This window comes from Cynocephalus volans, chromosome 7, assembly GCF_027409185.1.
Source record: "Cynocephalus volans isolate mCynVol1 chromosome 7, mCynVol1.pri, whole genome shotgun sequence".
NCBI lineage: Eukaryota > Metazoa > Chordata > Mammalia > Dermoptera > Cynocephalidae > Cynocephalus > Cynocephalus volans.
This window is the reverse complement of record NC_084466.1, coordinates 137,288,651-137,314,969: the sequence shown is the minus strand read 5'-3', so window position 1 is coordinate 137,314,969 and position 26,319 is coordinate 137,288,651. Positions and strand designations below refer to the sequence as shown.

The 26,319-nt window shown below is 41.2% G+C and overlaps 1 protein-coding gene across 4 annotated transcripts in view; it reads left to right on the top strand.

Annotated features, from left to right (window-relative positions):
* SORCS1 (sortilin related VPS10 domain containing receptor 1) overlaps positions 1 to 26,319 on the top strand; it is a 523,960-nt gene that overhangs the window by 470,907 nt on the left and 26,734 nt on the right. For all 4 annotated transcript variants that reach the window (XM_063101912.1, XM_063101913.1, XM_063101914.1 and 1 more), the window contains exons 19-23: positions 5,735 to 5,921; positions 10,386 to 10,519; positions 12,708 to 12,831; positions 18,027 to 18,139; positions 21,533 to 21,664. In XM_063101912.1, the coding sequence (XP_062957982.1) occupies positions 5,735 to 5,921; positions 10,386 to 10,519; positions 12,708 to 12,831; positions 18,027 to 18,139; positions 21,533 to 21,664 (690 nt within the window). The remainder of the gene's footprint in view (positions 1 to 5,734; positions 5,922 to 10,385; positions 10,520 to 12,707; positions 12,832 to 18,026; positions 18,140 to 21,532; positions 21,665 to 26,319) is intronic.

The following is a 26,319-nucleotide window of genomic DNA, read 5'->3' as shown; positions in this document are numbered from 1 at the left end:
GGTCTCTATTACGTTTAGTACTGCTCTGATCTTAATTATTTCTTTTGGACTACAGTTTGGGGATTAAATTGTTCTCATTTGTCTAATTCTTTGAGTTGTAGCATTAGGTAGATTGTTTTAAATCCTTCTTTTTTTTGAAGTAAGTGTTTATTGCTATAAAGTTCCCTCTCACTATTACTTTTGCAGTATCCCACAGGTTTTGGTATTATGTGTCTTTATTTTCATTCGTTTCAAGGAATTTTTTAATTTCCCGTTTAATTTCTCCTTTGACCCATAGGCCATTTGGGAGCATGTTGTTTAATTTCCATTTGTTTGTATAGTTTCCTGAGTTTTGCTTCTTATTTATTTCTAGTTTCAATCCATTGTAGTCTCAAAAGATACATGAATTAATTTCAATTTTTAAAAATTTGTTGAGACTTGATTTCTGACCTAATATATGGTCTATCCTGGTGCCAATGAGGAAAATATGTGGTTGGATGAAATGTTCTATAGATATCTGACAGGTCTAGTTGGGCTATACTGTAGTTTACATCCTGTATCTCTCTATTGATTTGTAGCCTAGATGATCTGTACAGGATGGATAGGGTGTTCGAATCCCCTATTGTTATTATATTGGTGTCTATCTCTTTATTTAGGCCTGACAGTGTTTGCTTTATAGATCTGGGTGCTCCTGTGTTGGACGCATATATATTTTTCATTGTTATGTCTTTTTGTTGGATAGATCCCTTAATCATTATATAGTGGCCTTCTTTGTCTCCTTATATGGTTTTTGGTTTAAAGTCTATTTTATCTGATATAAGAATAACAATTCCTACTCTTTTTGCCTTCCGTTTGTATGGCATATCTTCTTCTATCCCCTCACTATTACTTTGTGTGTGTCTTTATAGGTTAGGTGAGTCTCATGAAGACATCATACAGTTGGGTCTAGTTTTTAAAACAGTTGGTCAGTCCACATCTTTTGAGTTGGGAGTTTAATCCATTTACTTTTAGGGTTGTTATTGAAAGGTATTGTCTTACTCTTGGTATTTTATCATTTTTTGTTTGGATGTTTTAAATATCTTTTGTTTCTTTCTTCCCCTTTTATTGTTTGTCTTTGGTGTTTGTTGGGATTTTGTGCTGATAAGATTTAGTTTCTTTCTCTTTCTGGTTTGCATTTTTGTTCTACCAGTTGGCAGTTGTTTTTTTTTTTTTTTTTTCTTTCTTGTGTATTCGTGGTAGTGATTGTCATTTTCTGGATTCCAGATGCAGGACTCCCTTCAGGATTTCTTGCAGGGCTGATCATGTGCTGGTGAGCACCTGCAGTATTTGTTTGTCTAGAAAATACACTATTTCTCCCTCATTTCTGAAGGATAGTCTTGCTGGGTGTAGTATTCTTGGCTAGCAGTTTTTTTATTTGAGTATTTTAAACATATCAACCTATTTCTTCTGGCTTGTAGAGTTTCTGTTTAGAAGTCTGCTGTTTGGGTGGGGGACATGGAGTACAAAAGCAACTTCTGGTAATGGGTATGCTGCCAGTATGAATCTGGCCCTCCCTCACATCATGGCCACGAGGGGTGACAATCAGCTTTGTATCTCATGAATATTCATAATAAAAAAAGAAGTCTGCTGTTAGTCTGATAGGGGCTTCCTAATAGGTGACATGACTTTTTCTTGCTTCTTTTAAGATTCTCTCTTTGTCTTTGAGCTTTACCAATTTGACTATAATGTGTCCTGGATAATTTTGGATAATTAGGATAATTTTGGGTTTACTTAATTTGCGGATATTTGAGGCTCCTGGCTCAAAGAAGGACAAGTATCGGGAAGTTTTCAATTATTATTTTGTTGACTAGGGGTTTTCTAGGCTTTTTTCTTTCTCTTCCCCTTCTGGAACATGCAAGATTGGAATGTTTGTGTTTAAGGTTTTCTGCTAGCTCTCTTAGATTTTCTTCATTTTTTTAAATTCTTTTTAAAATATTTTTTGTTTCCCTGAGTTATTTCAAAAAGACTTTCTTCAAAATCAGAAATTCTTTCTTCTGCTTGTTAGAGCCTGCTGCTTAAGCTATCTTCTATTTTTTTTTTATTTTGTTCAATGAATCTTTCAGTTCCATGAATTCTGCTGCATTCTTTTTTAAGGTATTAATCTCTTTGTAAATTTCCTCCTTCATATCCTGGATTTTTTTTTTTTTCTCGTTTTCTTATGTTGTCTAACTGAGTCTTCTTGTATCTCAGTGAATTTCCTTAAGATTGTTGCTCAGATTTCCTTTCCAGTCATTTCAAGGGTTTCCTGCTCTGTAGGGTCTGGTATTTGAGAATTACTATATTCTTTTGGTGGTGTCATATTTTCTTATTTCTAGTATCTCTGTGTTGTCTGGTCACCTGTTAGAGCAGTTGCTTCTTCTATTACTATGGAATGGGCTTAGAGGAAAGAGGCTTCCTCTTCTTTTTCTGGTCTCTGCTGGTGACACTCCTTGTGTCAATGCAGTTGAGAGTCTTGCAGGCTGCCTACATGGTGGCCATGGCTACTGTTGTGGCAGTGACCACTTTTGAGGTAGCCATGACAGTGGCTGAGGTGGGTCACCTGCATGGAAGTAGTGTTTTCATCATGCTCCTTGCCTGCTGCCGGGTGGGGGGTGCTGCCCTCATTTCCTGCCTAGGACCCCAGGCATGCTCCATGCCTGCTTTCGGGTATGGGGGACTGCCCTCTTTTAAAATCTGACTTGAATACATACATATGTGCACACACAAGTATGTGTGTATATATATATACACACATACATACATAAAAGAACACTTGGAAAAGTTCATGAAAAGATTTTCTTTTTATTCAAAATATTTTAACATTTACTTGTATGTACTTGTGGGGTACAGTATGTTGTTTCAATATATGCATATACTACACAATGATTCACTTAGGATAGAAAGCATAGTTTCATACCCCTTAGTCCATCACTTTTCCTCCTCACCCCCTGTCCCCTTTTGGCCTCTGGTAATCATTACTTTACTCTCTACTTCTATAAGAACCACTTTTTTTTTTACTTTTTTTTTTTTTTTTAGATTCCACATATGAGTGATATCATGTGGTATTTGTCTTTTTGTGCCTGACTTACTTCACTTAACATGATGGTTTCCAGTTACATCCATGTTGCTGCAAATGATAGAATATATTTTTTTTATAGCTGAGTGGTATTCCTTTGTGCATATATAGCACAATATTTTTTTTACTCCATTCATCTGTTGATGAACAATTAGGTTGACTCCATCTCTTCATTTTTGTAAATAGTGCTGCAATGAATATGGGTGTGTAGATATCTTTTTTATTTCATTTCCTTTGGGTATATACCTAGTAGAAAGATTTGTTTTATCTTTTAATTATATTTTCCCATGAAGGTTTTGAAGTGCTCTTGTATACATATATATATACACACATACACACATACATATTTATATATATACATATACACCTGACCTAATACTCTAAAAGTCTGACTCTGTAAAGGAAGCCTTACTGATGCACTAGTCCAGACATTTAGTAACTCCCTCCTTTCGCCTATTACATGCATATAGAACATTATCATGAGTGGAGAATCGAGAATGGTATTAGGCCAAAAGATCGGCATAACAGACGGTAGATATCCAGACAGGCAAAACTTTTGGGTTTTTTTTTTTTTGCAACTGACAAGAGGAGAATGGTGAAACTAGACTTAAAGGACAAGACTCAAGCAATGGCAGCTAAAGTTATATCTTTCCCACCTGTGTGGGTGGCTGCTCTCTCTCAGTGGAGGCTGACGTAGAAATGGCTGAAGGTATGACTCTCCCCTCTGTCTTCTTGCAAACGATGGCTCCTGTCTGATACCTACTCTGTCCCCACAAAATACTTTAAACCTGTCTCTCTCCCTCTCCACCTTCGCACTCCAGTCTCTAGTGGAAACTATATTACTTATTTTATTCCACAAATAACCCCAGATACCCCTGTTTCCCTCAGATACTTGTTTATTGAAAGTGGGCTCTTTTTCCCTGCCGACACCTAGGGTTGGTTTCCCAGTAGCTCTTTTGAAAAGCCAGCAAACCTGGGAATGGAAACTGATCAAAACCAGAATGAAAAATTGTTCATTCTACTTTGGTTGTCCAGGAATAGTTGACATTTATATTTATTAATGAAGAGAATTCAAGTAATTGCACAATGCCTGGGCTTGTGGATATTTGTTCTGTGGTTTTGAATGGGGTTTTCTTTCCACCCTAGGGGAGAATTTTGCCTGTGTGCTTACTGAGAGTTAGCTGCCGTGTGTCCCACACACGATGCTTGGGTGGGCACAGATCAGTGGAGTAGGTCACATAGATTCATACAATTTGAACTGCTTTTCCTTTCCCTGTGAATTAATCTTTTAAATGTCAGCATTTTAAACTTGGCCTTTTCAAAAAATATGATACCACATGAACCTTACTTAATCGAAAATACATTTCTAGTTCAAAGGTTTTTGGGTTTTTTTTTTCCCCCTGAAAATGAGAAAAGCTAACCAAAAAAAAAAAAAAAAAAAGAAGAAGAAACTTGTTAAAGGATGTGTTATGTGTGAGGGAAGCTGCTTTTTGTCAATTGGGTCTAAGCAACTTTGTTCTTTGAGAATCTAAACTGTCATTAAAATTCTTTTTTACATGCCTAGCATTTTATAATGCAGACTTGATCTTTTCCTGCCTACCCATGGGAAATTTGGAGCCATATGATTCCAATCAAGCTTTAAAGGAACAGTGTAGGTCTTTAATGGCTACATTGTTTTATAGTCATTTATTTTTGTTAGCATATTGCAGATTAGTAACTACTAATTACTGCTTATTGCATGGTTTTTTTTATAGCAACCATTTGAGTTAAGTTGGTAAGGTATTATTATGCCTATTTCATAGATTTGGTAACTGAAACCAAAGGAGGCTGAATGACTAGCGTGAAGTCAGTCGTCCAGCTTGTTCATGGCACACTAGGATTCATAGCCCACAGCTCTATGTTCCCTCTATAAGAAATGAACTGAAAGTCCAGAGAGATGAGTTGGAATCCCAGGATTGCCCCTTAACCAGCTGTGTTAACTTTGGAGCAAATGATGAAACCTTTCTTGACTTCAGTTTCTTCGTCTGTAAAGTGAATGAACGTTGCCCACTCCTCTCCAGACTAAGATTCTGTGAAGAATAAAATGAGATCATGCTGATAGTATGAAATGCTGAAGTATAAGATAATTAACCTTTATCATCTTCCATAATAATAGGGCTGAGTCCAATGTCATATCAGGTGTCAGACAGGGTGTCTTCCATTCTTCATTCTCCCTCCAAAATGGTCAGGGAACCAGACATAAAGAGGGGGATTCAAGGGTCTTAAAGACATAGGAAGTGGTCTGTGACCATGTCAAGTGGGGTGAATTTTTAAAACCATGTATATACATCTTTTTTTTCGTGTGGATGATGAGACTATTAACAAAGCCTTCCAAGGAATTGAATAGTACATTGAAGCTGAAAATCAAACACTGTTAACTTTCAAAATGTTAAAACTTTTGGTAGTTGGAGCCCTTCAATTTGCAGAGTATCCATCTGAGCAAACTCCTGCCTGCCAGGAAATGTCACAAGGATTCTGCCAAAAACAGACAGATGCTCTCAGACGTAGGACGGAGCCAGGGCTGCCACGATGCCTGAGCCAGGGACCAGGACATGCCCTAGCTCCCTAGGCAGGAACACCAAGCACTGACTCCCTTCCCTCTGACACTGGGCTGTTTTGCAGGGTGATGTTCAGAGAACACTCATCCAAGTGGACTTTGGCGATGGCATCGCAGTGTCTTATGTCAACCTCAGCTCCATGGAAGATGGGATCAAGCACGTCTATCAGAATGTGGGCATTTTCCGAGTGACCGTGCAAGTGGACAACAGTCTGGGGTCTGACAGCGCCGTCCTGTACTTACATGTAACTTGTATGTTATTACTGTTGTTGGTTTATGACGTATCTTAAATATTTGATCCTTTAAAATCTAATCTAAAGTCTCATATCTAGAAGAAATGCACGAGTTATTAGCATAAGGGGAATGGGAAATAAGAGAGTAAAAGAGCAAAGTGGGAAGCGAGTAAGAAGCAAATATGGGAGTGGAATTTGAATAATGTTAGACTCTGGGTTGCTTCAGATTGTTCTGCTTGGGCTTACTATGCCTCCTCCAGCTGCCTTGGAAATCCACCACCTGTGTCTGTGGGCTGGGCCTGAGCAACTTGCAGAGCTATTTGGTTGAAACATATAAATTTGTCTTTTTTTTTTTTTTTTTTTTTTGGACAGAAATGGTTGAAATCAGTCCACATTCACAGCTCAACTTAATGCAGTGAAAATAGCACAAATAACGGCATTTCTCCCCCATCTCATTATTTGTCTTCCCATATTATGCCTTGCTATTAATAATCTTTTTAAACATTTGCTCCTTCTTCTTTTTTAAATGTGTTTCCTGGGCTTCTATCTGTGGGCAATTTGGTGTTAAAGAGAAGGTGGTATAAGGGAAAACATAGTAAAAACAAGAAGGCAGCTGTAGTAGGAAACAGTTCCAAGAAATAATAGAGCTTTTCTTCCACTGAAGGATCTAAAGGTGTGAGTAAATATGATGAGATAATAATAACTTCCATGTTACGTTTGGTAAAAAATGTGTGCATCGTGAATATGGTAGGTGTGAGGATATCCTCAGTCATAGGACATTTTTTGGTTACTAGAGAAATAGTAATTTACACCAAAATGAAAGTCGCTCCCTTATATGAATGGCCTTGTTCAGATTTCAAGCTCTAAGCCAAGAGTATTAACGTCAGGCATTACTCCATGCCTCTCCCCTGCACCTTACCCATGGGATGAAACTGAATACAGAAAGTACCAACTAGAACCTTTTTTTTGTTTAGGTATGGGGATCTGAACCCATGACCTTGAGGTTATAAAGCTGCGCTCTAATCAACTGAGCTAATCAGCCAGCCCTAGAACCATTTTAGTTTAAGCTGCTGTGGTCCAGTGGGAAAGCAAGACTATTTATGGATACCCAAGAGATTGCTTGGTTGCTTAGGATTCCTAATACTCATATATCAGTAATCCGTGATCTCTATCTGCTGTACACTCATGACAAAGGTGCTTTGAAGAAACACGCACTCCCTTCTCTGGGTCTAAACAAAGTTATACACTACTCCCAGTATGCCAACTCAACGTCCCCCTTTTTGGCTACAGTTTATTAAGTTCTTACTGTGTTTGCCATGCTTTGCACTAAACTAGCTCCTTATGTGTATTATCTCACTTCTCAAAACAATCCTATAAGTAGGCACCATCAGAAACCCTACTTTATAAAGAGTGTTGAAGTTCCAGGGGCTTAAGTAATTTAATTTGAACTGGCAGAGTTACTATGTAGCACAGCCAAACCTCAAACTCTGTCTACCTATCTCTAGAATTCAGCTCTTGGTCATTAAGGTTAGTGTCAGAACCAAGGGTGGCTTTGGGGTTGGAGGAAGTAAGTCTTCACCAGCTTTTATACCCCCTCCACATTTTTGCACGTGAAGGTCTTGAGCATTTAGGTCAGAAGCAGTGTACTTCAATATGCACTGCATAGGCTGCTTTCCATCTGACCGCCACCCCTAAAGCCATCCTATGTAGACTTACAGCAGTTGCCTGTTGCTAAGACATAATATTATCCTGCATATCTGTATTGAGGGTTATGAAAGTGATGATGATATAGTGATAATCTTAAAATCTTTAGAACTATATCACAAACATTAATTATTAGCAGCAAAAATAACTTGCAACACAAATGACAGCACCTCTTCTGAGAATGGTCAACTACCTAGCTCCTTACTGTTTCCCACAGCTGATTTGGTAATGGGGATTTTTGCTAGAGCTACCCAGTACTAATTGTATTCCACATCTCACATATTTGATGTACATCTACCGTACTCCAACCATGTGAAAATACTGATTTAAAATTCAATAGCAGCTTCTGGTCTAAATTTCTCAGGGTCTGTCATTCTGATTAAGTTTAGATTCTGGCCCCAACTCCTGGGCAAGTCGCTCCATCTCTCTGAACCTAGATTTTCTCCTCTGTCAAATGGATGCATATCTTGTTCACAAAGGTTCCATCAAATATATGGTGTGCTGTCAACTAGTAAAACTTGATTTTTCCACAATCACAGTAGCATATGCGTTTGTATTTAGAGGATTCTGAGACAAGAAAATTAGCAACAACTCCTAGCTTGCCCAGCCTGCCCTCTGGGGCGCTCCCAGAAAGCCCTCTGCCTGTTTAACATACTTGTCCCCTCCACTGTTCAGTGCAGAAAGGTGATTCAATTCCAAATTAGAGGTTTTTAAATATGGGTTTACAAAGGTCATCAGAAACAAATGGATCTGATGTTCCTGCTTAGTGTTTCTAGCAGTAGGCCAGCAGTTCTTGCCGGGAGCCTGGCTAATCTGTCGTAGCCTGACAGTTGGAATTCCTTGGGGAAAGTATTCACTGCGCTCTGCTAGTTTGCAAACTAATGAGACACATGATGCAGCCAGTGTTGCCTTCAACTGATGGGGTATAGAATTTAGAGGGCATGCCGATCTCTCCTCAGAAAGCTGCCGTATCACAGCCAGTCTTGCAGAAAAAAAAAAATCACTGAAGGCTTTGCAAACTTGCAAAATGACAGCTGAAGAAAAGGGTGAGGTGGATGTTCTAATCTTTCCTAAACTCTGCCTAACTGCTCCTGTACGTGGGAGCCATTTGCAGATGTCTTTCTGGCCTCATTGTTGGGTAAAGTGATCTGTGTAGCTTGAAAACACATGTAACTTTGCAACTATTCACACAGTCATTATATTGGCCAGCAAACATAAGACCAGGGTTTTGTAAGGCGTGGTTTAACGAGTCACCTGCCCCAGAATTCAATGACAAAAATTTAGTATTCTGAGCCTCATTCTGATCTGCTGAATTAAAATTCCTGGAAGTGCTGCATCATAATCTGCTTTGAACAAATTAGCGTGGTTCTTACGTACACTGAAATCTGAGGAACTCTGCCTTACAATCTCATCTTCATAGTTTGAATCACTTTTTCTTCTTCTAGTGGCTTTTATTTTAACATTTCAGACAAATAGCAATATGATATATACATGATATTTAATTAGGTGGTCAAAGGTCTCCAGAATGTAAACACTAAAGGCAGGCCAGAGCAGTCAGTACACACACACACACACACACACACACACACACACACACACACACACGTCTCGAAAACGTCAGTTGTTTCCTGCAGCACAGGAGGGCTAAACAAGAGAAGGGAAACCCAGTTCACACAAGTAATTCCCAGTTCTCTCAACCATCTTGCCAGGAAGATTCATATGGAGTGATACAGCGCCACCTGCTGTCCCTTTTGTGCATCGCAGGCACCTGTCTGATGGAGCAGCATCAGCCCGCTCAGTTCTCTGCTTAGTGCAGTCAGCCAGTTGGAGGCCTCTGGGGGCTGGGGTTTCACTTCTGATACTCCATTAGGACAGTTTCCACCCTCTGTGCAGAGCAGAGATGCTTAAAGGATAAGCTTTTGGGTAGCAATAATCAGGTTTTTAAAACTCATAAAAAGTAAATGATAAGTAAATACAAGAGGCTGTGGGAATCTGAAAGATAAATTTTATATATGCATGCATGTATAGTATATATACATGCAAGCATTATCTTATACAAATATATACATATTTGAGGGCCTATCGGCCAACATATTATGAGTCCTGAATACCTCTAGACCTCTTTTGCTCCATTCTTTCCCTCAGTCTCTCCACTGCAGCCGTTTGGGATCTCTTGCTATTCATCAAACATGGCAGGCACAACTCTTCAAGCTCTCTGCATTTGCTTTACCCTCACTCTGGAGAATTCCAAATAAATACTTGATGCAGCCTTTCACTTATTCAGGTTGGTCATCAAATGTCATTTCTTCTGAGAAGTCTTCCTGGACCACCCTATCCAAAATAGTACTCTATCACCTATCCCTGCCTTATGTGTTCAGTGCCTTCCTCCCTCAATAATACCTAAGCCCCTCCAAGTTCCAGGTGTCCCTAGCACCAAGAATAACACTCAAAGACTGCACCTCCCTGTAGAATCTCATATTATGCCTGTTCATTTAAGGACTTCATAAGTTAATTGTAAAATTTTTAACTTTTACATATACATAACTCAGGTTTTAGAAGTGGTAGAAAGATCGGTAAATGGAAAATGTTCAAACCCAATTATTGTTCACAGTATATCCTTTTCTCCACAGTAGGGACAGTGCCTGAGCACTTCCCTCCAGGAATATGGCTGCAGTGGTCTGGAGGCCTCAAGAGTAAATATGCATTCTCTTTACAGCAGGGAAGGCCCAGCAAAGGAAGCTCTTCCCTCTCCATGGCCCCTCTGTCTCTTGCTCCTCAGGTCCGCTGGAGCACGTGCACCTGTCTCTTCCCTTTGTCACCACAAAGAACAAAGAGGTCAACGCAACTGCTGTGCTGTGGCCCAGCCAAGTGGGCACCCTGACTTACGTGTGGTGGTACGGAAACAACACTGAGGTGGGTCTGCCTTCAGCACGGGGTCTACTGGCAGAAGCCAAACTCACAATGGCTGAAGCAAAAAAGGGAATGAAATGGCATATGAACTCAAGAGTCTAGGCGTACTCCTACCTTCAGGGACACCGGGCCCTCGGAGCTCAAATATGTCATCAGTGGGTTCTCTCTCTTCCTCTCTCTTTCTGTCTCTCTCTGTCTCTTTCTCCCCACTTCACTTCCCACATCTTATCTTTGACTTCCTCTACATTCCCTTTCCTCTCCAGTTGGACTTTGCCATGACCCTTAGTAGCCCAAACTTAGCAGAGAAATAAAATGCCGTTTTCCAAGCAGTTCTAACAGAAGTCCCAGGATTGAGTCTCATTGACCAGGCCTTGATCGTGGTGCTGCGGTGGACAAGACGGTGTTGAAGTCAGCCCCCTCAGACCCCCATGAACAGAGAAGGGAGGAAGTAGTTACCAATAGGAAAGAGGCAAATGGATACTCAGGAAAAAGCAAGAGATTTTCATTACAACCCCCCTCTCAAATGGCCTCCTCAACCTACATCGCAAATAGCTATTTCTTTAGGTCAGCTTTACCTTTTATGTTTCCCCAAATGTTCTCTGTGCTCAAAAGTCAGCAGCACCTTTGAAACCAGCAGAGACCTTAAACCTCATTTCCTCTAAGTGCTTCATTTTGCAGATGAAAAAATGAGGCTGAGGCAGCTGAGGTGGCTTGTTCCCGTCTCTTCCAGCTGCTTCAGGTAGAGCCCAAACCCAAGGCCTTCCAACACCTACATTAATTTTTCTTTCCTCCACAACAGGGTGCATGGTCTATTGCCACTATTTTCATTCTCAGAAATTGAAATGCTTCCAAATGCAAGCTAGGTAGTAGAGCTGAGGCCCCAGAGCATCTCTCTAAAGGGCACAGGGATAAACTGCCCTGGACTGGAAAGCTCTATCTCTTCCATCCGAGTTGCCTTCACTTTGGTAACTTTGCTCTTCAAGTGCAATGCATCGTACTTTAATGAAAACCTTTTTCTACTCTAGAGCTGAAATTTGGCTACAGCTGGAAATACAATTTTGCACAGGCCCAGGCAGGAAACCTCCCCTGAACCTGGACCTGCTATAAGCCTGACAGTGGAAAGAACCTTTAACCTCTACTGCTAACATAACTAAGCTGAAAAGAAGATCTTTTTTATTTTGTCTGAAACTATGCATGTCCAATTGGCCCATATTGGGCCCACTACCCACAGTGGAAGAAGAGAAAGCTATATGATTTGTCTAAAAGCTAGGACTAGAAGGTGAAAGTACTAAGCAACTTTCTTCTGTGCCTCCTGTTTTTTGTTGTTGTTTTTTTTCCTCTTTAAAAGTAAACCAAATTCTCAACAGACCCTAGTGAGACTTTTCTGCTGGGCTTTAATCTTCCCTCTTCCATACAGGGTATTAAATGAATTCTGATTTTAAAATTAATTAAGAAAAGATGGGAAAGAAATGCTTGTGAGGACTGAGTTGAGGGAGGCTAGTAAGTTTTCCCTCTAGGACCCCAGTCTTCGATTGTATTACAGGCGCCACTCCAATTTTTTTTTTTTTTTTTCCTTTTGAGTCCTCAAACCACCATCCAATTAGTGCTTGTTTCCATAGCAGCTACTTCCCGCAACCTGCCGAAGGGGCTTCTCCAAGGAAGCCGGCACACAAGTCCGCTCCTGTCTAACTAGCGTGCAGCTTCGGTGTTGAGAATTGCTGTGCTCCGTTGTAATGCTACGTAAATTGTACACCTGGAGATGAACACCTGGCAGCTTATAGATTTTTCAGTGAGTGCTGCTTAAACCTAGATTCCTATGAACCTCCTGTTCTCATTTGATTTGAGTGTTTCTAGGGATCTGCTTGATGTGGGTAGGTTATGAACATAGAGAGGCCTATATCCCACCAGCAAGCAGAACTGTTGATTTCCCTACCCCTGAATCAGGACAATACCAGGAGAGAGGTGTTAAATTCACAAGGAATGGGCAAAGTCACTTGGGGTCACTGCTTTAGTAGCCTCCTTTCTGGCCTGGACTGGAGCCGAGGAGGAGGCGTAGCAGATGGACGCAGTTCCACTGTGCTGCATCAGGAAGATCCTGTGCTGAGTTAAACCACTTGTTGATGGCTCCAAGCTAGTGACTGTCTCAACTCTAACTGAACAGCTTTCTCATCACTCTGTGCCCTTGTTTTAGCCTTTGATCACCTTGGAGGGAAGCATATCTTTCAAGTTTACTTCAGAAGGAATGAATACCATCACAGTGCAGGTCTCAGCTGGGAATGCCATCCTGCAAGACACCAAGACCATTGCTGTGTATGGTGAGTGCTTGCCTTTGCTCACTCATCCCTGCCCTTGTGCTCAGATGAGGTTGTCTTGTTCCCTGGAAGCCTGGGCCCTCCAGGCTTATGACCTTCGCCTAGAGACTGGAGGGCAGTAGTGGAGAAAGAGCTGAGGCAAGTCTGTCTCCTCCTTTAGGGAAATGGGATTCATTAGCAAAACAGTGATCACAGGACCCAGAAAGGGTTTGTTTTGTTTTCTTAATGTCACCCTGGTGCCCATAGAGTGACTATTCTCTCACTCACTTTAGCTAGGGTACAGTGGGTTTCATGATGCGTAAGCCTAACTCATTTCTCTTAGAATTTCAGTGCTATTTGAATAGCTAAAATCAGTCATAAAAGAAAAGGGCTAATGTTCAGGCTTTTTTAAAAAGTTCAACTTTAAAATATGGATTATTGAGAGAAATCTCCCATTGTCCAAATACTTTAAAAATCTCTTCCACAAATCTGCATCATTAGAAAAAAGAGAAAAAGAAAAAGAAAAGAGAGAAAGAAAACCTCTGTTAGATTAAAAGAAATGGAACGGTCATGACAACCAGATGTCATGCACCATCACAGACTAGATATTAGTTTTAACAAATGGCTCTACAGAACAACTTTGTTATCACTTGGGGAAATTGAATATGATCAGAGTACTAAATGAAATGAAAATTTACTGAAATGGGAAGGTGGAATCATTGACTGAAAATGGGAGATAGGAAACAGTTTTTGGGTTGATCACATTTTGGTAATTTTTTTTTTTTTCTACATAGAAAGGTAGTCAGATGGATGTGCACTAAGTGTTACTAGTGGATGGTAAAAATGTAAACATTTATTGTTAATATGGAAGCAGTACAGATGCATCATGGAAAATTAAAATTTGAAAGAAAAAAATTTAAAATTAGTCAAGAAAAATAAGTGTTGTGCAGAGACAGAGAGAGAAAAGGAAGGAAGAACAGGAATGAGAGAGAAGGAGAGAGAGAGAGACAGAGACGGAGACTGGCCTGTGGTCCAAGTAACACCAATTGCCCCAGTTCTAGAATTCATTGATACTGACAAGATAATTTAGGACTAGATTTTCCTGTGGGGAGTCGGTTTCTGTTTTTCATTTCTCCTCTTGCCAGCTTAACCATCAAAATCAGAAAATTATTTGTAAGCATCTTTGAACATGTCTGAGGACCAAAAGGCCTTAAGGGCACTATTCCTTTCAAGGCTGGATGTTAGATCTCTTACATTTTCTTCTCTCCCTTTTTCCTGAAGAGGCTTGATCAGCCCAAACAGTACAGAGGAAGTAAACCAGGGCTGTGATTTTCCTAGTAAATTCCAGCAGTGAGTGGCCTCCCAGAGAGCCAGGCGGCCAAACAGTAGCTGTGTATAATGGGGGAGACCTTTTACTCCTTTCCTTCTCCATCTCCTTCTTTGTTCTGGAAATGCATTGAATCTTCATGAAAACCCCACTATAAGGTAGGTTATACTATTATCCCCATTTTTTCAGAGAGGTAAATAACTTGCCCCTGCTAGTAAGTGGTGGGGCTGGGCTTCCAACCAGCCCATCCAGATCCAGGGCCCATGCTTGGAAATTACCCTGCTTAATTGACTCTCATTTCTTTTTCACTGGATGCTCTTTTTCCTCTCCCTGTCCTGGATGTCACAGATCATAGCCCGACAGATGTCCTCTTGGTAAAGTGTCTTGGAGACCTCCTCCTTGGAATCACAGAGAGAACCTTAAATCTGGAATGTCTTTGGACTTATCTGGTCCAGCCCTTAATTTTACAGATAGGAAATCCTGGCCCAGTCCTGGAGAATTACTGGCTTAGAGTCATTCTTCTGTTTAGTGACAGATCTGTCCATAAAAATGGTGGTGCTGGTAATTAACATTGATAAACTCCTTACTAACCACCAGCATCTGTTCTAAGTGCTTGAGGTATGTGATCTGTTTTGTTAAATCCTCTGAACAGATTTAAGAGAAATAGTCTGTAATTACCACTGGATTGCAGATGAGAAAACATGAGAGAAGTTCAATAAACAAACATACTAAGAATTCTGAATCCAGAGGGGATGTTTCTATGCATCTTCCACCCCCTTGAAATGTTCCTCCTCTTTCTACAGTCTCTTTAAAGTCATCATCCAAAGATGGATCGCTCTTTATAAAATGGATTATCACCTGCCTCTTCATTAAAAGCTTGGTCAGGAGAAGTGGTCTGCTTCCTTTCACCAAATTCCTGAGCCATCAACCATCCTTAATTTGTCTTAAGGCAGATAGTTGTCCAAAGTTTATATACATGATTAGAAAGTTTTAATGAGAAGTGTGACTCATTAAAGAAAAATCACACCAGAGTTAAACAGGCAAGACTGAACTCAATTGAAGCAAAAGGCAGAAAGATTTTTAAACACTGGGGTTAACTAGTGGGAAGGTGCTGGAGGACCTTAGGGAGTGTGTGGGGTTATCAGTGTGATTAGACCATTTGTATTAGTTAATTGCCATTTACAGAAGTTAGTCTCCTGCCCTCCCACAGAGACTGAGAGAGGGAGGCGCTATCTTTCTTCCTGATTATATTTCAAAGGAATGGCTCCCAGGTCCTTGAGAAAGCTATTCCTGAGATGTAGGAGATTTACTTCTCAAACAGACAGAGAAGAATTTACAGTTGCAAGTTTTCTAGAGTAAATGCTCTACACAAAGGGAAGCCAGGAGACTATAGTCAGGAAGAAACCTGTCTAAAGGTTGTCAGACTGAGGGGGAGGTAAAGGCCATCACGATCAGACTGAAACAGGCATGTATTTGAGAAGTTGACAGAGGAAGGTTTGTCTACAAAAGTTACACATTAGGCTGGAAGAAAAATTTCTACTGTTCAGTGTTTCCCCTAATTTGCTCCAGGGCACAGGTTTGCTTTTAAGTTTAAAAAAAAAAAAAAAAAAAAGTAAATATGTAGAAGTCATCTTTCTCAATAGCTGTAAAAATATATGTATCACCTATATAGAGATAGATATATAACTAGATATATATATTGTTGTTATTTACCTTTTTCAGTCCTCCCACATGCATCCTCTGCTTGTTGGATAAACTTAAGTATAACACTTCTCTGCCATGCTTCCTCCCTGCCATGCTATTTAATATACTAAGGAGCTATGGAAAGACTGCATTATTCTTCTCATTTGTGTCTTTTTACTGAGATAAACACCTTCCCTTGCAGTTGAAATCTTTACAGCTTGGTAAGAGGTGCAGAAAAAGAATGACTTCAACTTTTATCTTTGGAAAGAAACATTAGGACTCACTGGGTGATTCTTCCGGTGCTGCCATTTGCCACACTTCTAATTAATAAGCATTTCATTATTCTCCATCATAATTGAATCAGTGATATTCACATAGGTGACCAGTGACTCATAAAATAGTCAAACCCTGAAAAATATGCCTTTGGAATAGGTTAACAGCCATAAATACACATCTTACATTGTAAGAGTCTTCAAAGCATGTGTTTGATAACTCGTTCGCTTCATTAGGAAATGTACAAGTGGGCTTTATGCTTCCTGCACGTGTAATTGGCATCGCCAATGTCACTGAGCCCCTCTGAAACACAAGGACACGCTTTAAGCAAGAAATGTTTATTGAACAAGCAAATGCATAAGTTACAGAGAACCTCCATTGGAATTTAAGCATTTAGTTTTTCAACAAACATTCATTCATTAAATGATTCATAGATAGTAATTGAAAACCTGTTATATGCTGGGCACTGTCCCAAGGGCCAGGAAGATAGAGCTCGCATCCTCATTGAGCTTATATTCCAGTTTAGGAGACAAATAACAAAAAAATAATAATTTAAATAGCAATAAGTATGAAGAAGACAAGTGGGGTCCAGCAGCCGAGGGCGCATGGGGTGGTGGAAGGGAAGCTGAGGCTGTGTGGTTGGAAAGGCCTCCTCAAGGAGAGACTGAAGGATGTGATCTGGGGAAGGGCAGTGACCTGGTAGGGAAGGAGCCTGGCATGACTGAGGAACCCGGGAAGGACAGGGATCTGGAGCACTATGAGCACAGCAAAGCCCACCAGGACAAGAAGAAGGAGAGGACGTCCTCACCAGGTTGTGAGGGGCCAGGAAGGCCATGGTAGGAATCTGAATTTTATTCTAAATGCAAGATGGAGCTACTAGCAGGTTTTATGGGAATAGTATTATCTGAATATACCATGTGCCAAACACGGTGCTGGGTTAGGGGATGCAGAGGCCATGAGAATATACCTCGCAGGCCTCCAAACTCAGACAGCACAATTGACCAAGACCCCCAGCGCTGTGCTCTGAAACCCATCTCTCTGCTAGAGCCAAGGCCATGCCTTCTAGGGTCTGGTGCCAGCCAGTAATGGAGTGTGGCCGGGATGCTAAGGCTGACCCATCCCTGGGACACAGGACTCCCCGGCAGTCTTGTGGAAATTTCCTCAGACTGCAGAACAGTCACCCCCTTCCTTCCCAGTCTCTCACTGGCCTCTGAGTTCTCCAGGCCTCCTCTGCTTCCTCCCCACCTTCTCTCAGCCACTTTCCCTTATACAATTCCTGCTTGTGAAATCACCATCCTACCTCCTGGAGAACCCACACTAACTTAGGGGCTACAGAGACAACTAACAGAAACCCTGAATTCAGGACCTTAAAATTCCGTTAAATGAAATAAAAGACAGCAATAGACAACAAACAAAAGATAGCAATTGAATGATTGCAGTAATAATTACAAATATGTAATCATATAACAATAATTATTATACAATTATATAATAGCAATAAAACTATGTACAAAACACAGTGCTATATAAAAAACATGATGAGAGAAAGTAGTCAGTCAGGGAATGCTTGAATTAGAACTTGACTATTTTGTGCATAGAAAGGGGAGAATGGGGCATTCTAGACAGAGGACCAGTGTGTGCAAAGGCCCAGAGTCATAAGCCTGCCATGCTTCCAGGGCCTGGCAGATCATTTAGTGTCCAGGAGTTCAGAATCCACAGAGAATAATAGGCAAAGGCTACAGAGCTAGGCATGGGCCAGAGAAGGAGCTAGTGAGATAACAGGGACAGAGGAGTGAATTCGCCTTCTAGAAGGATCTCTGTAGTGAGTGTGAAGGAAGCGACCCTCTGTTACAACTTTGCATAAAATATAAAGTTTAACCGACTACTTGACGGAACTATTTGGCTTTAAGTAACCCACCTACTATTGTATCCCCAGAGGAATTCCAATCTCTTCGCTTGTCCTTTTCTCCAAACCTGGATGACTACAACCCGGACATCCCTGAGTGGAGGAGGGACATCAGCCGAGTCATCAAAAAGTCCCTGGTGGAAGTGAGTGCCAACAGTTCATGCTCTTGCATGGGCACATTTTCTCTCTGTCCTTGAAGAACTTCATTTTTTCCTGTCATTTCACTGCACAAGGGAAAGTGAAATGACAGGAAAGAGTTGGATCCCAGGGGAAGTCGAGCCGAACTTAGAGTCATTAGGTAACAAGTTAAAAATCAGGTTCTGGAGTCAGCTCATCAAGGTTTGAATCTTGATTTTGTAGTTTCCCAGCCACTCCACTCTACTGGAATACTGGGGTTAAGAAGGGGTATCTTCATGTGCCTCTTTGTATATGCCACCTCACCTCTGTCTTCATGGCCCTCGGTGTCCATGAAATTATTGGTTAAACATTATCGGCACTAGGAGGCACAGCACTAGACTAGCTAGAATAGGCCTTACTAGAATAGGCTTTTCTGCCCTTGGAGCAGTCTGTCCCTTCTGTGACAACTTGTTTCTCTCCTCTGCTGTCCAAAAGAGATGACTTACACTCTTTAATAAATCCACTTCCCACATCCTTCAGTCTGCAGTATTTTAGGGACCCATATCCCCATAGGTCTCCCAGGCAGCTGTCCAAATCCCCCAGGTAATTTATCAACCAAGCATTAGGTCAGCAATGACCAGCCTTCCAGGATGATTTCTCCTCACATTTATTTCCTAGGGATCAGATGCCCTGGGCCTCCACCTTTCCAACAGCTGTTCAGTAGGCTAAAAACTACTGCTCATCAATATTTCTAGGCTGCTACATAATCAGCTAAATGCAGAATAAACAGGTTGGCTCAATATCCTTCAGGACAGGGGTGTGGTGGTATGGAGGGGTTAATACCTTGCAGTTTCCAAGGCTCCCTAGTTACCCAATCCTAAGATGCAGCTAACCCAGCCCCTGGTTTCCAGCATCCCATCCAGGTTTTGAGATCAGTAATTGCGCTTGGTCACTTTCTTAAGTCCTAAGGGACCACATTGCCAAGTGTATCCTAATAAGCCCTACAAGAGCTACAACGTAGAGTCGGTTTATTTGCAGTTTTCTTCCTATCCATTACGTGATGGAATTTAGTATAAAATTACTTGCCTTTACATCATCAAATTGGCTATTCCCATTGACATTTCACAATGAAATCTTTAACTGAATATCATTCCATAAACATTGTTTGCATATAATGAATATAGTTCAGATATAATATCTGAGTTTGCAATCTGTTAGGGGCATAAAACAGTATGGGGCCAAATGTCATCGGAGCCGGCATGTGGTAAGTGTCAGGAGAAGAGAAGCATAGAGCACTGCTTACCTGCACGGGCTTCAGTCAGACCAAACTTCATAAGCATCACCCATGACTCCTAGATGACCTTGAGCCACTATTTAACCTTCCTACGGCTACCATCCTTCCTTGAGTGGAAACAGAGATGCACTGCCCAGTTCCCCATTTAGGAGGAGACTTGTTGTCTTGGCTGCCGAGAGAGATATGGGTAGAGGCTTCCAGGTGATGTCATATTCCAGAGTGGCTCATGACTGATGATGGACTGCTGCAGTAGTAGAAAGTCCTGTCCATTTCAGCCCAACTTAAAACAATTCTGAGTGGCAATACTAACTCCACATTGAGAGAGAGACAGTCTCTTGGGGCTCTCATTGTGCTTACATTGAAGTACAGCTTCTTACCCCGCCCAGGCCTGCTTCCTTCCCTTGACTCCCATAAGGTGTTGGCCTTAAGAGTACTTCTTAATAAACACCCTGCATACTAAACTCAGAGTAAGCTTCCTGAGGACCCCAGCCTTTGATATGTCTTCACCTGAAGAGTGAGGCTTAATAATACTTGCTTCAAATTGTTGTGGGGGTTACATAAAATAATATCACTACATTATCTAGCACAATGCCAGACGCGTGATAAGGAACCAATACATGGAATTTCTTGCTACTTCCAAAGAGGCAACAATGTGGAGTTCAGAAACAAAGCAATCACCTAATTGGGAAAAAAATGAAAAATGTACCGAAATAAGTAGGCTTTAAGACAATTCGTGAAGGATAAGTAGGGTTCTAGCAGCAAATGTAGAGAAAAGACGTTCTGGAGAGATGGCGTGCACAAAAACATTAGCAGAAAAAGGCTAGATTATTAAGAAATTGTGCATCTTCCATTTGGCTATAAGAGGCCTGTGTGAGTTGTGGGTAATGAGTTTGGAAAGGAAGGGCAGTACCATATTGCAGAAGATCTTGAATATGTACTTAATCCAGTTAGCAATGGGAATTATTGCAAGCATTTTGTACGGGGGAACATGATCTGAATTGGACTGTAGGGAGGTAAACCTGAAATGGCAGCCTGGAAATGCAAAACTTGAGGGGAGAGCACATAAAGGCTGAATTGAGATATTAACGGTGGGTATGTAAGCAAGAAGGAACCAATAGTATCATTAGTGTGAAAATTGGCTTGGGGAGGTCTCACAAAATGACTAGCTATGACAGGGGAAGGAGAGTGTAATGGCTTTAAGCTAGGATATCTGGAAAAGGAATGCTTCGAATCACCTAAATACAGAGTGAAGATTTCGGGAGCAGAAATGAGAAGCTATTTTTTTGACATGTTTTTTGGAAGTTTTAGTGAAACAGCCAAATGGAGTCCTGACTGGCCACTGGAGAGAAAAGCTGGGATTACAGCTACCGATTCTAGAACCATCTATAGAGAGGCCTGCAGGGAAACCTTGGGATAGAAGCTCAAGAGAGAGCAGATGAACTAAAACAAAGAAGTCCTTGAGTGATATCTATAATTGAAACAGAAGAGTTAACATGGCCAAGTGAAGGGCTTCAGGAAACAGGGGTGGTCAACAGGTTCTGACATCACAAAAAAGTCAACAGGTGTCTCCTGAGGGTTAGATATGGGGAGTCCTATTAAGTTAGGTGATTCAGATGTGGCTGGTTGCTTGGAAGAGTAACTCCAGAGAAGTGATGAAGAAGGAAGCTAGTTAGAAAGGGCGAAGGCATGAGGGGCAGAGGATATAGGTTAATAAATGGGCATGATCCACTTTCTGGAGATGCCCTCCAGAAAGAAGAGCTAACGTTTTAATATTCAGGCACTACTATAAATGTTTCATGCATAACTAAGTCATTTCGTTCTCAAAAGTACCCATTAACAAGGCAGGTAGTTCTATTATCTCTGTTTCCTATTTAAGGGAATGCAGGCACAGGGAGGTTAAGCAACATGCTTAAAAGGTCTCACAGTGGTGGATCTGGGATAAAAGCTCGGAGAGTCTGACTCTGGTGCCTGCTCTTGTAGCCCAGTACAGCCTCTCACATACCTTCCTGCCTGGTGCACCCAGGCCCCCCATGCCCTCGCATCTTCTGCCCCCGTGACAATGCCTTGTCCTTTCCTCTCATTCTTTCCCGAGGGATTTACATGAGCCTCTGTGTCTCTCCCTCAGGCTACAGGGGTTCCTGGTCAGCACATCTTAGTGGCAGTGCTCCCTGGTTTACCCACCGCTGCTGAGCTCTTTGTCTTACCCTATCAGGATCCCACAGGAGAAAACAAAAGGTCAGCTGAGGATCTGGAGCAGGTGAGTCCCCTAGGAGACATTTTCAGCTTCTCCCTGCAGTTCGAGTCACTCCCGCTGATGGTCTGACCAGGACAGCAGCAACTCTGAGGGATCTCAGGGGAATCTGGGCGTGAGAGTGAGGAACCAGCTGTCTGTGGAGTCTTGGGCTCTCTGGTTCTCCATTTCTCATCCATAAACTGGTGATCCTAACTGCAGCTTCACCATAAAACACACACAGGAGTATATATTGTAGGGAATGGTTACATTATTCACACTGTGGAATACTCTACAGTGTTTATGATGAATGAGGTAAATATGTGTGTACTGACATGAAAAACTGTCCAAGATATTAAGTGGAAAAAAGCAAGCAGCTGAACAATACACAGACGATGAATTCATTTATCTCTACTTATTTTTATCACAAGAGTATCATGAGAATCAAATGACATGATATGCATATCTTTTCTAAAAGGTACAGCTTTTATCATCACTGTGCAAAGATGACCTCATTTGTGTTTATGATAAATGAGTAATATTGGCTTTAGAGCACCTCCTCTGGGGGGTGGGTGACAGGAGGGCACATTCTCCTCATCTCTACCACCTTCGGGAACATTATAGTGTGTGTGTTGTGTTGTGTTGTGTGTGTGTGTGTTGTGTGTGTTGTGTGTGTGTGTGTGTTGTGTGTGTGTGTGTGTGTGTGTGTGTGTGTGTGTGTGTTATTTCTCTCTCCCTCCTGCCCGCTTTGGTCTTTTTTTTCTTCCTTCTCCTCCTTTTAACTTCAGAAGATGCTCCTGTCTCTGTAGTGAGGATTGTTACGTTCTTCTTCATCCATTCAGTGAAAATCATCGTTCTTGATTTGTGTGCCCTTTTAGAAACCAAATGATTTCAGTTTCTCAATTCTTCCAGGAGGGTAGATTAAAAATAGGATTCCTCTTGGCCACTAAATACATATTGGCTTTTCACCCTCCAGTATCTGGAGCTTTTCAGTTTATTTTGAATAAACCTGTAATCTAGTCCTATGATATCTAGGCTTCCAAGATGGCTTGAGAACCTCTTTTAACAACCTTATTAACGACGTCCCCTGGTTACAGCGTGGCCCACCTCCTAGCACACGCTCTGCCTTCTACTGCTGCTTTCTCACTCGGCAGAAGACTCACTTCTGTGCTATTCTCCACGTGCAGGTAGTGAAGACCAGAGCTGTCACGGAAAGCCCCGTTGAACCCCATTTCCTAGTGAAGTGCAGTTGAAGGGCAGCAGCGGGTAACTTCTCAGATTTCCATCTGATCTTGACCCTCCCCTGCCCTCAGCTTCCCATTATATTCTAAATCATTATCTACACTCCAATTTAGTGGGAGAAAGAACGCTGAAGTACCGGTGACAATCTAGAGGGGACATTGATCCCTATCCAAGACCTTTAGGTATGAACATCCACAGTTCTTCCTCCTCTGGAAATGTGTGGTTTTCCCATGAAGTCCAGATTATGTTCTTTTCAAGCATGGAAGAGAGTCCAGAGTTAGAGCCAGCTATTTTTCCAGGCACCACATTTTTATTTTTTACACATTTTTCTCTAAAGGTGTAATATTTCTTAGATGATTTCTTGAGGAGGAATGTTATTTTTTACACTTTCCACTTTTCTCTAAAGGTATAATATTTCCTAGATGATTTCTTGAGGGGGTTGTTTTGTGAAACTGCATATACTTATGAAGGAATGTGTCTTGCTTTGACTGTTTTCTCTGGGCCTGTTGTTTCCCTCTATTTTCTCTCTCTTCTGGGTGCTTCCATCAAAGTCATTCTCAAAGAGCTGAGTGATGGTCCCCAAGACTGCCTGTATCAGTTATTGATGAACCATTTAATCAGAGATCTGAAAGCAGCTGACTTACATGAAGGCTCGGTGACTTAGCATTAGACATACATGTAGGGAGTCCAGCCATTTTAGTAGAAAGATCATAGGTTTAAAAAAATGTAAACCAGATTTCTAGTTTCAAGTCTGATATTCATTGTTTCTAGTTTACAGATGAGGAAAGTGAGCATTAGAAAAGATAAATCATTTAGCCAAAGTCATACCCATCTCATAAGAGGATCAAAGAAATGACATAATAATGTTCTTTATCTATAGTAGATGCTCAATAAATGGTAAATAGATAATGATTACATTTATGGTCATTTTATGATAGGAAGAGGAGATGTGGAAAATGCAAATAAAATTTAGCCCTATTAAATACACTGGTATAGTCAAGAACATGTATTGAAAGAGAGGATGGTAGGAGTAAGGAAAAAAAGATTAATGAATGGAATTACACTAAATGGAGAAGAAAATTAGGACAATAAGAAAAGGAAAGAAGGTATATGAATAGCATGAGCTGAGGTTAAGTTATACAGATTTATACTAAAGGAAAATAAAGTACCAAGCTAGAGGTTGTAACTCTGTTTAAGGAAATTGCCAGTGTATCAGCCTATTCCAGGACTCCAACCAAAGTAAACACAGTGACCACCCAAATGCCAAGCAAAGCATAGGAGAAATTAGTGTGGTTATAGAGAACATTATCACCCTGACTGAAAATTGCCGTGATGAGATCAACGTATAAAACCAAGGCATACATCAAGCCTCTGTGGAACAGGGGCTGTGCACAGGAAACTTGTACTTTTCAATCTAAGAGGGGTCTTTTAATCCTTCTCTTTGACTCAGTCACTTAAAGAACTTTATGGACCCATTTAATAGGGAAGACCAGAGATACAGTTCAGGCAAAGAAGAATTCAGAGCCACTGTTATGGTTTGAATGTATCCCCCAAAAGTTCACGTGTTGGAAACTCAACTGTCATTATAGTGGTATTGAGAGCTGGGGCCTTCGGAAGGTGACTGGGTTCTGAGGGCTTCCCCCTCATGAATGGATTAAAGCTGTTATCTTGGGAGTGGATTACTGGGCTCCTGATAAAAGGATTAGTTTTGCCGTCATTTTCTCTCTGTCTCATGTTCTCTCACTCTCTTTGGCCCTTCTATCTACCCACCATGGGATGACCCATCCCAGAGATGGGCACCATGCCCTGGTACTTCTCATCCTCCAGAGCCGAATAAACTTCTTTTCTTTATAAATTACCCAGTCTGTGGTATTCCGTTATAGCAGTAAAAAACAGATTGACAGGTACTCAAAAGTGTCACAAAATTACTTCCCTCTTTCCCTCTATCTTCATTTATTTTCCTTGTAACAACATGGTAAGTTCGCCGAGAATGAAGCCAACTCATAGAAAAGCAAGGATGGCCATAGGAATCACTAACTTCTACTTAGCCAGTGTATTGATCCCATCCAAAAGATAGTGCCTCTCCTCTCCTAGCACCAGCAAGAGCCCCAGGTTTATAGTTTTCCCTGGTCCGGGTTGGGTGAAGTGGGCATCTCTTAACCAGTCCCTGCAGTTGTCATGGAGATAGTGCTGTCAGTGACAACTCAGATGTTGTATACCCTTCCTAGATCAGGCAGTTAGAGTAGCCCTTTCTGACCAGATGGACCTAGAGTACAGAAGGACATGATTCCTCAAAGGAAAATATGGGGGAAGGAGAAGGAATTATGGGCTGGCAAAAACAACCAACTTCCATTGTAATATATACACAGAAATTTAAGGTAAATGCAGAGCAAAACCAAACAACAGAAATGAACACCCTCCTTTGAAGCCTATACTTTGAATCTTCAGTTAAACTTGGGAAAGGCTGACCTTATCCCCTCTCTTTGTGTTCTAACCTCTGTCTCATAAAGATACAGGGCAGAACCCCTATATCTTGCAAAGACACAGTACAGGGGAAGAACTGGGATTCTAGCCAGATGGTCCATGAAGAATGGGAGGGCCAGGCCCCAGCAAAGAGCTCTTGGCTCTGCTCCCTTAGCTTCCTCTGAGAGCATTCCCAGGGGATCGGGGATGCTGGTTTGGATCCAGCTATCTTGTTGGTGAAATAAATTGAAAGTTCCTTACAGTGAGAAGTACTTGCCCCTGTTATCAGGATGATGCAAGCTGGGTTAATCAAGTGACCTCTGTCTGAGAGGGTTCCACCAGTCTTTATTAAAGATCTCCAGTGAGTGAGAAAAGGTTCTCTTGCCCTTAGCTGGTTTCATCGGGTAGCACATCTTGCTGTCCTGAGGCCAGCTGCTCAGGTAGGGAGCAAGCCCCGCCCCCGAGCATTGCACTCCCTTGCTTCTCTGAGTCTGCAGAAGTGAGTAGTTTTGTATTGGGCTCTCCTGGAGTGGGGAAAGACTACCATGCACTATCAAAATTGTTTGTCTTGCTGTGCTGGGGAGATAAGCAATATAAGTGTGTTCTTTCAGAATCCTTAAAGGGCATGAGGACGTTTAAAAGGAACAAAAAAAAAAAAAAAAAAAACTGCAAAAAACACAACAATAAATTTCCTTCTTGTCTGTTTGTATTACCATATGCATTTGATAGAGGCAGAACCCAAAATCCAAGGCAGACAGGAAAGGTGGATCTGAAAATGGAACAGTCTATCGGCAGCATTTTGAGAAATTAAAGACCCATTATGAAACGTGATTTATAATCTCAGACTATTTTATATATATACCCACATAGTCTGCCCTGTCAGTCCAGATTTTTTAATGTGGAGAGTTGAATTATAAAAATTCTCTGGAGTTCACAAGGAAAGTTACTGAAGTAGGGAAATTATAACTGACATTAGA